Genomic DNA, 14,269 nt, shown 5'->3' on the forward strand with positions numbered 1-14,269 from the left:
AACCAGTATATAACAGCTGTAAAGACAGCACCTGCAACAATAAAGTATAGTCCCCAATTGGTCTGAAAAGGTCTGAAAATGCTTTGTAACAAAAGTTCAAGAACCCAGTGGTTAACGCCCTATTCTGGAGTGGCAGGGATTTCCTCAGTCTTTATCAGGACTGCATAAAGCCTTAAAACAATTCAATCTAACAGAATAGAGTAACATTAATGAGCGTGACCACTGTCTAGTCAATTACCAATCAGCCAAATAGTGATGTTCAAGCATTCCAGACTCTGTGATTTTACCCCTCCATCCATTCCTCTCCCATCTTTCCCCCACTGCTCTACTGGGCAATAGTGGGAGACCTGATCACCTTTATTAATTTTAATTGTTATATAATTATAATTATATAATTACTAGGAGCAATGTCCGTTGCATAGAAGGAATACAACGAGCTCTAGGAAGACAGCCCCCCCTCTTCCCCCGCTTCCCCCCCTCCCCCCACCCCAGGGGTCGAGGGGTGATGGAAGGGCCCAGCACTGGCTTCGTGCCTGGTGGCCTCCGGGCCGCCTCCACCACCCTCCACCCCAGCCGCATGCCAGCCCCCATCCATGTGCAGGCCAGGCGGGTAGCTGCAATCGGGCTCAGCCGCGTCTGGTGACCTCTGGGCCGCCTCCACCGTCCTCTGTCCCAGCAGCGTGCCGGCCCCCATCAGTTAGCAGGCCAGGTGGATACCTGTAGTCAGGCTTGGCCGATGATGTCCACTGTGGCGCTGCCAGGATCGGGCTCGGCCTGAGAAGCGGCCGCCAACTGGAGCGTCTGGCCTGGGCGCCGGCTGCAAGCAGACTGAGGCTGAGATGCTGGGCGGTGCTCCAGTGGGCAGGGCTATGGCAACGCAGGTAGCCATGCAGGCAGTGGGTAGAGATGCCATTTGAGTGACACACCAGTGGGCCAACTGATTTGGGAGCGTGTTCAAGAGTCCACGACCAAAACAGTGTTATATATAAGGAGATATATAATATATATAATTATAATTATATATAATTATATATATGTTATATATAATTATTATATAATTGCTATATAATTAATTAAAAAAATTAAGGTAGTAAAAACACAAAAGTTCGTATTCCAATGTTCAGCAAATAAAATCCAGTTTCTTACAAATCTGTTTGACTGAGGTCTCTCCATTTCTCTCTCATAATGAGTAATCTTGGGCAAAAGGGATACTGCCCAAATCTTTTTATACCAGTTTGCAATTGGTATCAAAGCCTTAGTTTTCCATGCATTTATGACACACATTCCTGCCATAGTAACCACACTGACTTCATCAGAACCAACACAGATGTTAAAACAAATGAACAAACTAAACCTCTGAAAAACGTTTGGTTCCCATGGTATTTCATAACCAATAATGTCTTTAAGTAAAAATTTCCCCCCAAAATGATGTAATTAATTGGCAGTCTCCAAACTCATGCCATACACCTGCATTTGGGATCTGTCAAAGCCTAAAATCTGCATCATAAAGATGCAGATTAGACAAACAGAGATAAGTAGACAGATATACACACACTCATATACATATATATTAATAAAAACACTAACCTTAAAGGTGTCAAAAACTATGTCAAATGAAGGTTATCAAACCTTTTCTTCTTATAAACCATTATTACATTCCTAGAGATTTTATCCCAAATCCAATCCCATTCTTCTTGCAACATATGACTTTCACTAACATTTTCCCATTTACCCTTATAATCCTCTCCCTTAGAGAGCCAGTTTGGTGCAGTAGTTAGCACCAAACTCTAACCTGGAGAACTGGATTCGATTCCCCACTCTTCCACATGAAGCCAGTTGGGGGACCTTAGGTCAGTCACGGTTCTCTCAGAACTCTCTCAGCCCCCCAAACAAGTCTAGTTTGCCACTTAGTGGTGTATAATGCAAAAAAAAAAAAAGTTAGAAATTCTGGCTGCCAGACAATCTTAGGACCTCCTGGCTATACTACACACACAGCCATATGATAATTGTTATTATTATCCTCTCTCTTAAACTGTAAATTAATCAACATTGGATATATATATATATAACCAATGAGTCCTTTATATGCCAACCATTCTAATAACAAGTCAAACTTAGTTTTGCCTCAGTTTCATACACCTCTAGACATTATTTCTTGTGTGACAGATCTCAGCTGGAGGCAGACTTACAAGTTTGAGCAGAAAGAGATACCTATCAGACAGGCACCTTGGGAGAAACAAGGGTGTGGGGTGACTGCTAAAATGGGCAGGGCCTCTGAAACCTTTCTGTCACAAGGTGGCTCAAAAATAAAAAATATAAACAGGGAAACATGTAGTTCCTTAGGAAGCGGTGTCAGTGTTCCTGGCTACTGGCTTGGCTACCAAGAGTGTTCATGAGTGCACCACCAATGAGAGAAGTCTTTGAGGGGTGTGGCTTGGATGCAGAATGTGGGAACAAGCATGGAGACAGAAATCCTAGAGGGACATGTGCCCTCTGGTTTCCAGTTTGAGATGGGAAAGTCTTCTGTTTCTGCCCCACCTGCCTGTTGGCTCTGCTCTCAGCAAATAAACAACAAAAGTGGCACAATATAGAAGTAGGACTGGCTGTGAATGATGGTGTCTGCTGCCACATGTCAAGAACTGACACTATGTCTGTGGAAATAAACATGCTTTGACATGAACTGTTTGCTGAATAGAGTGCTGTCTAGTTCTTCAACCATGAGGCTACAAATAGGTTACATCACTCGAAAATACAATTTCAAGCTGGGGTAGATGATATATACACAAGGTCCCAGGTTTGATTCCCAGCCCTTCCAGTTCCAGCATCTCAGGCAGCTGGAACTGGGGAAACCCCCCCCAACCCCCCCCCAAGAGAGTCATCTCCAGCCACCTCCAAGCCAAATAAATCCATAGTCTTGATATAATTGGCTTTTGTTAGAGTTTGCAAGTTCTCTCCGTGAAGTCATGGAAGAATGTACATGTTTGTATGCTGAGGACAGCAAGAGAAGAATGGAGGAAAAACCGAAGGGAGCCAAGCCGGAAGGCCGAGGTGCCGAGCTAAGATCAAAAAAGAAGAACAACAGCGCCATCTACAGGGTGCCGGTAGGGCAGTCACCATCCCAATTAAGATGTGGCCATAGTTAGGGATAACAGAGTAACTGTAAGCCACTCAGAGATCCCCTAGGGGGTTCGAGCGGGGTAGAAGCTGAAAGTAGTAGTAGTAGTAGTAGTAGTAGTAGTAGTAGTAGTAGTAGTAATAATATAAAATAATAATAATAATAATAATAATAATAATAATAATAATAATAATAATAATAATAATGTTGATATCCTATAGAGAGAGACCCAACAGCAGACCATGCACATATTTCTTGCCAGAGCAAGGAGTCAAAATGCATAATTTGGGTTTCTTCAACTGGTTAATCAATAGATCAGCAGATGTCCTGGGGTAGAAGAAGAAGAAGAAGAGAAGAAGAAGAGATTGGATTTATAACTCACCCTTCACTACCTGAAGGAGTCTCACAGCGGCTTACAATCTCCTTCCCCTTCCCCTCCCCACAACAGACACCCTGTGAGGTAGGTGGGGCTGAGAGAGCTCTGAGAGAACTGCTCCTGAGAGAACAGCTCCAAGAGGCTTAGAAAGTTTAATACTCTTTGTCTCTAACTCTGCCAGGGGCATGCACATGTGTTTTAGACTATAGAGAGTCAACATGTAGGTTAGTATAGTCAGAGGGGATGTTAATTCTTTGTTTTGTTTTGTTTGCCATATTTCCCAGTGACCCTTCCCTCATTAGTGAAGTAAACTTTCTTGTTTAAATCCAATACAAGCATCCTGCTGCATTTATTATCTCTGCTTTTTTACACTGAAATCCCTAACAGTTTTAATCTCTTCTTACCCTCCCTTCCCATTCCCGGTATCCTATCCCTCACTGCAGGTAATGGCTGTACTGAATAACCCACCTACTTCCAACAGTTCAGCATAGTTGACCCTCTTCCCTGTTTTGTGACTGTCTGAAGAAAACCCACCTCACCTTACCAACACCAGGTTGGAAAATTCCTGGAGATTTGGGGGAGCGACCTCAGCAAAGTAAGATGCCACAGAGCCCACTCTCTAAAGCAGCTGTTTTCTGATCTTTGGATCTGATCTCTGTTGTCTGGAGATTGGTTGTCATTCCAAGAGATCTCCAGGGCCCACCTGGAGGTTGGCAGCCCTACCTCACCTCCAAAGACACTCTGAAATGAAATTACCTGAGTAGACCATCAGTTCTCTGCTAGTGCTAGGGTATAAACATGGATAGTTTTAGACCTGTAACTTTGGAACTCTAATCATCATTTATTCAGAATGTCAATGAGAACCTCGGTTCCTTCTTCTGAGGATGTCATCTCTAATAAGATGTCTGGCCCTCAAGGGCAGATCCGTCAGTGATGATCGGATATAAAGTCTAAATAGAACCTCCATGGTCAGAGGCACTGTACTGCTGAATACCAATTGATGAGGATATCAACAAAGGAAGCTGTGGCCTGTGGGCCCTGCTTATTGGCCTTCTGTGGGCATTAGTTGGTTACTGTGGGAAACAGGATGCTGGACTCAGTGAGCTGCTGAGCTGATCCAATAGGGTTAATTTTATGCACCCATATCACCATGATTCTCTTTGTCCTGGTGCTTGCACGTCTGTTTCAATGATGCTTCCACCCTGAAAGGTTTGAGCTGGGAGTCTCTATCTCTACACATTCACACCGACAAACCACTTGTGGGGCAGTCCTATGCAAAGTTACTCCAGTGTAACTAAACCCATTGATTTCACAGGACTGCATACTTATTTTGGCATTAAGTGCCACTGAATTCTGTGGAGACCACTGCTAAGTACACATGCACAGAGCTGAAACTGGGGCACCTCTGAAAAGCAATACATGAAAAGGTGCAATACAGACCGTTGACCTATCAACATCACTGTTGTCCACACTGATTGGTAGCAGCTCTCCAGGGTCTCAGGCAGAGATCCTTCACATCACATCCTAACTGATCCTTTTAATGGAGATACCATAGATTGAACCTGAGATCTTAAGAACATAAGATAAGCCAATGTTGGATCAGGCCAATGGCCCATCCAGTCCAACACTCTGTCATGCAGTGGCCAAACATACCAGGTACCATCAGGAGATCCAGCAGTGGGGCCTGGACACTAGAAGCCCTCCCACTGTTGCCCCCCCCAAGCACCAAGAATACAGAGCATCACCTGCCCCAGCCTGAGAGTTCCTATCTATACCTTGTGGCTAATAGCCACTGATGGACCTCTGCTCCATATGTTTATCTAATTCCCTCTTGAAACTGTCCATGCTTGTAGTCGCCACCACTTTCTGTGGCAGTGAATTCCATGTGTTAATTACTCTTTGGGTGAAGAAGTACTTCCTTTTATCCATTCTAACCCGTTCTGACCTTCTGAGTGCTTTACCACTGAGCCATGACACCTTCTATGATGCCTAGGAAAGGGTCTAGAGCTGCAACAATTACATCTTACTGTTGGAATATACAAGATCTATAGTGCACCTACTTGAAGATGATCAGAAAAACAGCCTATAGGGGACAGCTGAAGGACTGCTGGTTAGAATAGCTAGATGAGGGACTTCCCACAATTTCAAATTATGTCCTTCCTGTCTCCTGATTGGCTCTTTGGAGACTTCCTGCTTCAGCTGAGCCCTCCGCCTTCATTCCTGTCTCTCACAGCAGTTTGTCAGTTGATTAAGCCTCTCTCCCTCTCCTCTGTTCTATCAATTTATTTATTCTTTAATAAACTGTTATTCTTATTTAAACAGTTGGTACTCTGTTCCTCTGCATGTTTAAACTCTGACAGCACTTACCTCATCTGCAGTTCTGTAGATTTCCTCCCTCTTCTGGCAATTCACCACATATGTATGAACAACAGCACCCAGCTTTCGGCATTGATCTGCTGTTTCTTCAACACCACGCTATATGTAAAAAGCAGAGAAACTTCCATGACCCACAGGCACGGTGACCAGTCAGAAGAAAATCACCTTGTGTTTCATAGACTACCGCAAAAGCTTTTGGCTATGTGGATCGCGAAAAGCTATGCTTGGTTTTAAAAGAAATGGGTGTGCCACAACATCTGATTGTTTTGATGTGCAATCTATACTCTGGACAAGAGGCTACTTTTAGGAAAGAATATGGAGAAACAGGATGGCTTCTGGTTGACAAAATTGTCAGATAGGGATGTATTTTATCTTCCTAGCTCTTCAATCTAGATGCAGAATGTTTCGTAAGGAAAACTTGATTAGGTTTAGATGAAGGTGTAGTGAAAATTGACAGAAGGAATGTTTACAATTTGAAATTTGCAGATAGCATTGTATTACTGGCAGAAAATAGTGATGACTTGAAACAACAACTGATGATGGTTAAAGCAGAAACTGCCACAGCAGGATTACAGCGGAACATCAAGGAGACAAAAGTAATGACTACTGAGGAACTATACAGCTTTAAGGTTGACAATGAAGAAACTGAAATTGCTCAAGATTTTCCATTCCTTGGCTCCATCATCAACCAAAAGGGAAGACTGCAACCAAGAAATCAGAAGGAGTCTGAGACTGGGAAGGGCAGCCGTGAAGGAGCTAGAAAAGATCCATAAGTGTAAGGATGTGTCGCTGGTGACTAGGGCTGCCAAGTGGGGCGGGGGGCAGGTAAACCCCCGCTTTGGAGGCCCGATTTCCGACGCCGCAGAATCGGGCCCCGGGGGTGATGAGCGCACGCGCGCACACACGCACCGGCCACTGGCCGGGAGCCCCCCACTCCCGGCGAAGAATACTGTTGACAACCCTACTGGTGACCAAGATCAAGATAATTTATACCACAGTATTCTCCATTACTATGTATGAATGCAAAAGTTGCACAGTGAAGAAAGCTGACAAGAAGAAAGTAGATTAATTTTAAACGTGGCCTTGGCAGAGAGTTGTATAGATACCATGGACTGCCCAAAAGACAGATAACTGGGTCCTAGATGCTTCTGTACTTTGGCCTGTGAAAGTCCATTAGCACCTTAAAGAGGAACAAAATTTGTGGCAGGGTATGAGCTTTTGTGAGCTGTATCTGAAGAAGTAAGCAGTGACTCATGAAAGCTCATATCCCACCACGTGTTTTGTTAGTCTTTAAGGGGCTACTGGACTCTTGCTCTTTTCTGCTGCTACGGACAAGCACAGCTACCCATCTTGAATAATCCTGTCAGTTAGGGTAAACTGAGAGAGAGACTGGCCTAGGTTCATCCAGCCACTTCAATGGCAAAGCAGGGAGCGGAATGTGGGTCTTTTAGATCCTAATCCAGCACTGTCACCACTACATGTCTCTTTGGTTGTTAAAGTCAGACATTTTGCTTTATACATGACTGGGACCAAGGTTGCCAACTAGGGCTGCCAAATCCCCCCGGGGGGGCGGAAAACCCCCTGCCCCAGAGGCCCGTTCCCCGACGCCAGGGAATCGGGTCCCGGGGGGAACCCCGCCCCAGCGTCCGTACATTTAAACTTCAGGTGGAGCCTGAAGATTTCCTGGAATTACAACTGATCTCCAGACTACATAGATCCTAGAGAGAGAAAATAGCCACTTTGGAGGAAATGGCCTAGAGAAAATAGCCACTTTGGAGGATGGACTCTATGGCATTATACCCTGCTGAAGTCTGCTCAAACTCTGCTGTCCCCTGCCTCTACCCCCAAATCTCCAAGAATTTCTAAACCCAAAGTTGGCAGTCCTTACTGGGGCATACATGGGATTAAGTAAATATGACAGTCATCATTGAACCTAGTTTGGCTCTAACCCTTAAATAATCACTTGGAAGTAATGAGTTTATGTTCATATTGATACCTTTCACTTAGTGAAGCCTGAGGAAGCAGACAAAATTGTTGGAGATTTGAGACCTACTGGGTGCGTTCAGACGCGGCCTTTCTGCCGGCATAAACGTGATCAGACTTACCTCCTGTCTGCGGAGCCCTCCGGTGGACGCCCGCTCACATGCTGCGGGCATCTGCGTGTGTGTTTTTTTTTAAAGGACAGTTTGAGCATGCGCATAGGCAGCCATTCAGAGAATGGCGATTTTTGCGCATGCTCAACCCCCCCCCCGTACATTTAAACTTTAAAGGTAAGCACTTACCTTTAAAGTTTAAAGCCCAACCTGGCCTCCCTGTTGTCCCGGACTCCTCCGGGAAGTTAAAATAAGGCTTCTTTTTTTTTACACAAATGCTCAGGGCGAAGCTTCACCTGAGCACATATCGCTTCCTTTAAAAAAAATATATGGCGGGGGAAAGCCGGAAGCCTCAGGCTTCCGACGGAAGTGTCTCTGTAACGGAGGAGAGCGATCAGATGTCGGGGTGCACCGATTACAACCGTTGCACTCTGTTTACCACCACTTCGGACCTAGTGGCAGAGTGCAATGGTTTAAAGGGATTTACAATGGTTAGGGAGGGGAGGCAGATGTTTGCCGTCTGAACGCCCGTAAGTACACCTGTTGGAACCGGCACCCTAACCGTTGTAAATCCCCCGTCTGAACGCACCCACTGATTGCTTACTTGATCCTTGTGTATCCTGGGCTGGATGAACAAGCTGATGGAGAAGGCCATAATTGGACGGCTTTTATGAAAGAAACTGTCATGGAAATACTGAGCAACTACATCTGACCTAAATAACAGTTGTGTTTTACCTGAGGTGAGGAAGGAGAGGGTGGAGAAAAAGGGAGGGAGAGAAGAAAGCAGAGGTCTGAGGGGACAATGGGAGTAAGAGGCAGGCCTGGGAGAGCCGGAAGGACACCAGTGGGATTTGTGGATTTGGATTCCTGCTAGCCTCTACTTTGCACGCACAAAGTCCCAAGTTCAGTCCCCGGCATCTCTGGTTAAAAGTTCTGCCCATTCCTGCGAACTGTATTAAAGACGAAGAAGAAGAAGAAGAGATTGGATTTATACCCCACCCTTCACTTGGAGTCTCAGAGCGGCTTACAAACTCCTTTCCCTTCCCCTCCCCACAACAGACACCCTGTGAGGTGGGTGGGGCTGAGAGAACTCTGACACAAACTGCTCTTTTTCAAGGACAGCTGTGCCAGAGCTTGTGACTCACCCAAGGTCACATCAGCAGGTGCAAGTGGAGGAGTGGGGAATCAAACCCGGATCTCCCAGATTAGAGCCCGCACACTTAACCACTACACCAAACTGGCTCTCTTGCTTTTGGACTTGCTTTTGGAACCCACTTGTTACTTCCCATCCTTTCTGTGTCGAAGCTTTCCTGTTTACTCACCTCATTAAAGTTCTTTCTGATATTACCTATCTACATATATCTATTTTTCAAGTGTGGGCACATCTGCAGATATTTAATTCTACGGATTGGGCCCACACTTAGACAAATGAGATTTTTCTTCAAACTTGGGGAAACTGCGAGGTTTACACAAAAATCTGAAATTGGTAAAAAAATTATACCGGGGGAGGGTTAAATCCCCCCTGAAAACAAAAGTGTTGTCTGCGCATGTGCAGACAAGCCACCTACTTCTGTTCTGGAGTCTCAGCGGTGACAGAGGGGGAGTCATGGCAGGTGAAGCCTGGAGCCGCACTGGGCTCACCAGCATCAGTGGGGTGTGTGTGTGCCTGCCATCCCAACAACAGACGCTTTAAGGATGGAGGGCTTCAGGAGCCACAGAGGGCTGTCTCTGGGCTCACCGGCATCAATGTCATCATGTCAATGAGGGGTGGAGGGGAACATGGCGTCCTGGCACAGCAGAAGCTTTGCGGGCAGAGGGCAGTGGGCCCACCTAGTGATGCATAACACTAAAGAGTTAGAACTTAAGACTGCCAGACAATCTTTGGATCTCCCAGCTATACCAAAAAATGAGAAAGGGGGGGCACTCAACCCAAGATACGAACTGAAAACAATCTGTCTTCTCACTGGGAAGTCATCATGTTTTCCCCAAAATGCAGTAATGAAAACAACCCTCCCTCACAAACTGCATTCCCAAAAATCATTTAAAAAAAAAAAAACCCTGACAAATTACTGACCAAGATGAAAAAACTGACTTTTACTAATTTTAGTGACCCTTTTCCACCCCTGGATTTATAAATAGTATTATTATGCAAATAATTTTTAGACATAGATTATTTAAATTAGCCAACCAACTTGGTAACAAATATCCTATGTGGCTGGATGTGTGTCTCTTCCATCAAAAGTAGTAATCAAGTTGCATACTGCTAATGTTACATCAATATATAGTAGGACCCAGGTATGATGCAATCACCCACATGCATTGCATAATACTGTTGCCAAGGGAGGGAATTTTTTATTTTTCATAGTGGGAGGGGGTGAAGAGGAGAGGGAGAGAGCAAAAAAAAAAGGGGGGAGGGATCACAAGGTTAGCACTACCAAATACAGAATGCCAAGTATACATTTTCTCAAAAGCAGCAGGTCCAGTCGTCTTCATTCATTCCCAAAATGTCTGTAGATAATGTATCCAAAATATCTCCCTTTTCTGAAGGAGTTTGACCATGTTTGAAGTTGTAGCTTGAATTGTTTCTATAATCCAGAATTTCAGCTGTTTTTCCAGTATGTCCAAAGTCAAGTTAGTGATTGACAAGTGGAGCATTCCTTCAATCTAATGCAACTCTTATGCTCCCCAGTTCTTACTTTAACTGGTCTAGAAGTCATTCCCACATACATTTTGTTGCAAGGGCATCTAATACAATCAATTACTCCTCTGTAGTTACAGGTACAGAAAGAATTCATAAAGAAAGTTCTAGTCTTGGAAGAATTTTGAAAGGATTTTTGAGTCTCAGCAGAAGCACATACAGAACAACCGCCACATGGGAAACAAAAAAACCCTTTGCAGTAGTAATCAATGCTCCCTCTAAGCTGTGGAGTCTTGTGAGCAACAATTCTACCTTGTGAGCTACTGGCATTAAAGTTGTGAGCCAGTGATTTGGCTGCTGCAGAAATCAGTTTGCTCTGGAGCCATCCTCCCTGAGCTAAGACAAAAAATGTGTGAGCCGGAGGCTAAAAAATTGTGAGCTAGCTCACACTGACTCAGCTTAGAGGGAACACTGGTAGTAATATTGATCACTGAGGAAGGCCCTAAGGGGCCAAAACATGTATGGTCTTCTGGATACACCCATCAATTGTATATGTGAAACTAACAGATCTCCTGGCTATACTACACACAATGCTGTACAACAATTAATTAATTAAGTGGGCCCACCAGTGGAGGACTGGAGCCACACTGCGCTCACTGGTAACAAATATCCTATGTGGCTGGATGTGTGTCTCCTCCATCAAAAGTAGTAATCAAGTTGCATACTGCTAATGGGGAGATTGGGGGGAGTGCAGTGCTTTAAGCAGAAGCTTTAAGGTTGGAGGGCTTTGGGAGCTGCAGCGGTCCTGATTGTGGAAGCTTGGAGCTGTGCTCGGCTCACCAATATCGATATCAGTGTTAGTAGGCGGCGGCAGTTCGGCGGCAGTGGCCAAAAGAATGGGGAGGCAATAGCCACAATACTCACACAGAGATCCCTTCCTTCTCTTAGCTGGCACTGGTGGGAGGGGGGGTAAAGTTAAGTGGGGGAAGGGACCACCCCCCATGAGTATCACGGGTCCCCATTTGTCAATCACTAAAGTTTTGAACCCTCTAGAGGTCATAATAGGAGTGCCTCAAGGGTTGCCAACCTCCAGGTGGAGCCTGGAGATTTCCCAGAATTACAACGGATCCCCAGACGACAGAGATCACTTCCCGGGGGGGGGGCGGGGAATGGCTGCTAGGGAAGGTGGACTCTATGGCATTATATCCCTCCCCAAAACCCACCCTCTGAGGCTGTATCTCCAGATCGCCAAGGATTTTCCAACCTGAAGCTGGCAACTTCAAGCACTTGCCTTGAAGTTTATTTCCACAGGCATGTCACTAATTTTTATCAATATTGTAAAACTATTACTTCATCCGAGAGATCTCAATCTGTTTTATCTAGTACATTTTAATACCAGTGTTCTCTCCAAAAGCCCAGGGTAACATACATCGCCCTCTCTTCCTAACCTAGCCAGAACCCTGTGAGGCAGGTCGTGTTGAGAAAGAGACACTGGCACAAGATAACCCAGCAAGCTTAATGAAAGTCAACAGCTCAACAATTAGAAACTCTGGATTGAGAGATGCCAACATTTGCCAGTGTCAGGAAGCAGAACAGAACTTTATTAAACTGACTGGCTTAACTAACTGTACACTCTAGGCTTTCTCCCTTGTCTACCTGGGAAGTTCTTCAGACTTTCCTTTAACCTCTGAATCAGGAACTTCTCTCACATCTCTCCTCAAAAACTTTTTTAAAATGACTGATAATGCAATTCCAGCTCTCTGTGGTGGCTGAACCTCCCAACCACCCTTTGTTCTATTCAGAGGTCATTTCGGGGGGGAACGCGGGGGAACGCAGTTCCCCCGGGTGAGGTGCAGGGGGCGGGGCACATGACGAAGCCCCGCCCCCTGCTTCCGGCCGCCCCGCTTCCAGCCCTCATTCAGCCAGGAGGAGGCAGGAGAAGAGGGAGGGTAAGTTGCTTCTTCCCCGCCTCTCCCCACCCCTGCCTGCCTGGGGCCAGGGAGGGCCTTGCCAGGGCTCCCTCGCACTCCCGCTGGCCTTGCAGGTCCACCGCTGGGCCCCTGATGTCAGGGGGTGTGGCATATGCTAATGAGTTATGCTACTGAGTTCCCCTAGCTCTTTTTCTATGAAATGACCCCTGGTTCTATTATGAAGGAGGAGATTCTTCTTCTCCAGATGGATGAAGTTCTTTCTCCTGCTACAGGATATGGATCAAATCTGGGGCTTCATCCTCCCCCAGTCAGCTGCCTGCCACTGATTCTATCTCCTTATCATCATTGCCTTGGGAGGTTTCTTTCCAGTAGCTTGAGTCAGATAAAAACTATTTTGCCTAAGTTTCCCCTTTGGAGTGGCCACCCAATAAGAGTGTTGTGTGCCTTTTCACAGATGGCTCCCCATGTTCTTTTATCACAAACCCAAACAACCTTGCCAGGCTCTAAGTCTTTTCACACTCCAGCCCCCTGATAGGTATCATAATTCCTCTGCTGTCTTTTTCTTATATGGCTTTCCCATTCAATCAGTTCCTCTGTTTCTGTTGGAGGACCTGATGGGAGCCACTGGCAGAGTTGTCTAGATACAATGACCCATGAGCAACTCCGTAGGGTTGTGTAGGGATCTACATTCTTCTTTGACTGCATCTCAATATTTTGACAGCTGCCTCAACAAAGCCATCGCTCTGGGGGAACTGGGGACTGGATATTTGAATCGGACATCCATAGTCTCTTGCAGATGTCTGGAAATCGTCACGCTATACTAGCCTGGGGAATCTGTGTCTTGCAAAAATGGATTTATAGTGCAGGATCACTGAACTAGTACTCAAGATGTCCCATTTAAGATTTTTTGGGACGTGGGAGTAATAATCTGTGATCAGGAGAAACCAGTTCCCCTGGTAGTTAAACAGATTTTTGTGCATCCTATCTGAGACAAACTGCTCAAGCCAGGTACCCAGTGTACAGCAATTACAAACATAAGCCGTCACTTGATCATGGAGAACTTGTACTAACACATTTTTATCTCATTGTTTCACCACAGAACTCAGAGTGACATACATGGCTCTCCCTTCCTATCTTTGCAACACCCCCGTGAAGCAGGCCAGGATTAAAATAGTGGTACTGCCAAAGATCACTCAGCAAGCATCATGACAGATGGAATTTGCTCAGGGCCTGAAACAGCAAAAAGATCCAATCTATCATTCCAATCAAACAATAAAAACCATAGAGTTGGGTGTAGTCAGTTTATTCGGTATATCACCAGCCCAATTACAAACAATACAAAAGGCAGAGGTCATTTCGGGGGGGGAACACGGGGGAACACAGTTCCCCCGGGTGAGGTGCAGGGGGGCAGGGCACATGACGAAGCCCCACCCCCTGCTTCCGGCCGCTCCGCTTCCGGTCCTCATTCAGCCAGGAGGAGGCCTCCCCACCTCTCCCCACCCCTGCCTGCCTGGGGCCAGGGAGGGCCTTGGCGGGGGCTTCCTCGCACTCCCGCTGGCCTTGCAGGTCCACCGCCGGGCCCCTGATGTCAGGGGGTGTGGCATATGCTAATGAGTTATGCTAATGAGTTCCCCTAGCTCTTTTTCTACGAAATGACCCCTGACAAAAGGGTACCAATAATATATATATATAAAATATTTAAATATAAAACTGTGTTTGATCTGCATATGTTAATTACAA

At 45.6% G+C, this 14,269-nt stretch overlaps 1 protein-coding gene across 1 annotated transcript in view; it reads right to left on the reverse strand.

Annotated features, from left to right (window-relative positions):
• The window catches only part of LOC107113246 (17-beta-hydroxysteroid dehydrogenase 13-like), a 28,962-nt gene that overhangs the window by 12,971 nt on the left and 1,722 nt on the right, over positions 1-14,269 (reverse strand). Inside the window, exon 2 of the mRNA XM_015414547.1 lies at positions 5,859-5,966. Coding sequence (XP_015270033.1) covers positions 5,859-5,966 — 108 coding nt within the window. The remainder of the gene's footprint in view (positions 1-5,858; positions 5,967-14,269) is intronic.

Source organism: Gekko japonicus, unplaced genomic scaffold, assembly GCF_001447785.1.
Source record: "Gekko japonicus isolate JY-2015 unplaced genomic scaffold, Gekko_japonicus_V1.1 scaffold545, whole genome shotgun sequence".
NCBI classification, from domain to species: Eukaryota; Metazoa; Chordata; class Lepidosauria; order Squamata; family Gekkonidae; genus Gekko; species Gekko japonicus.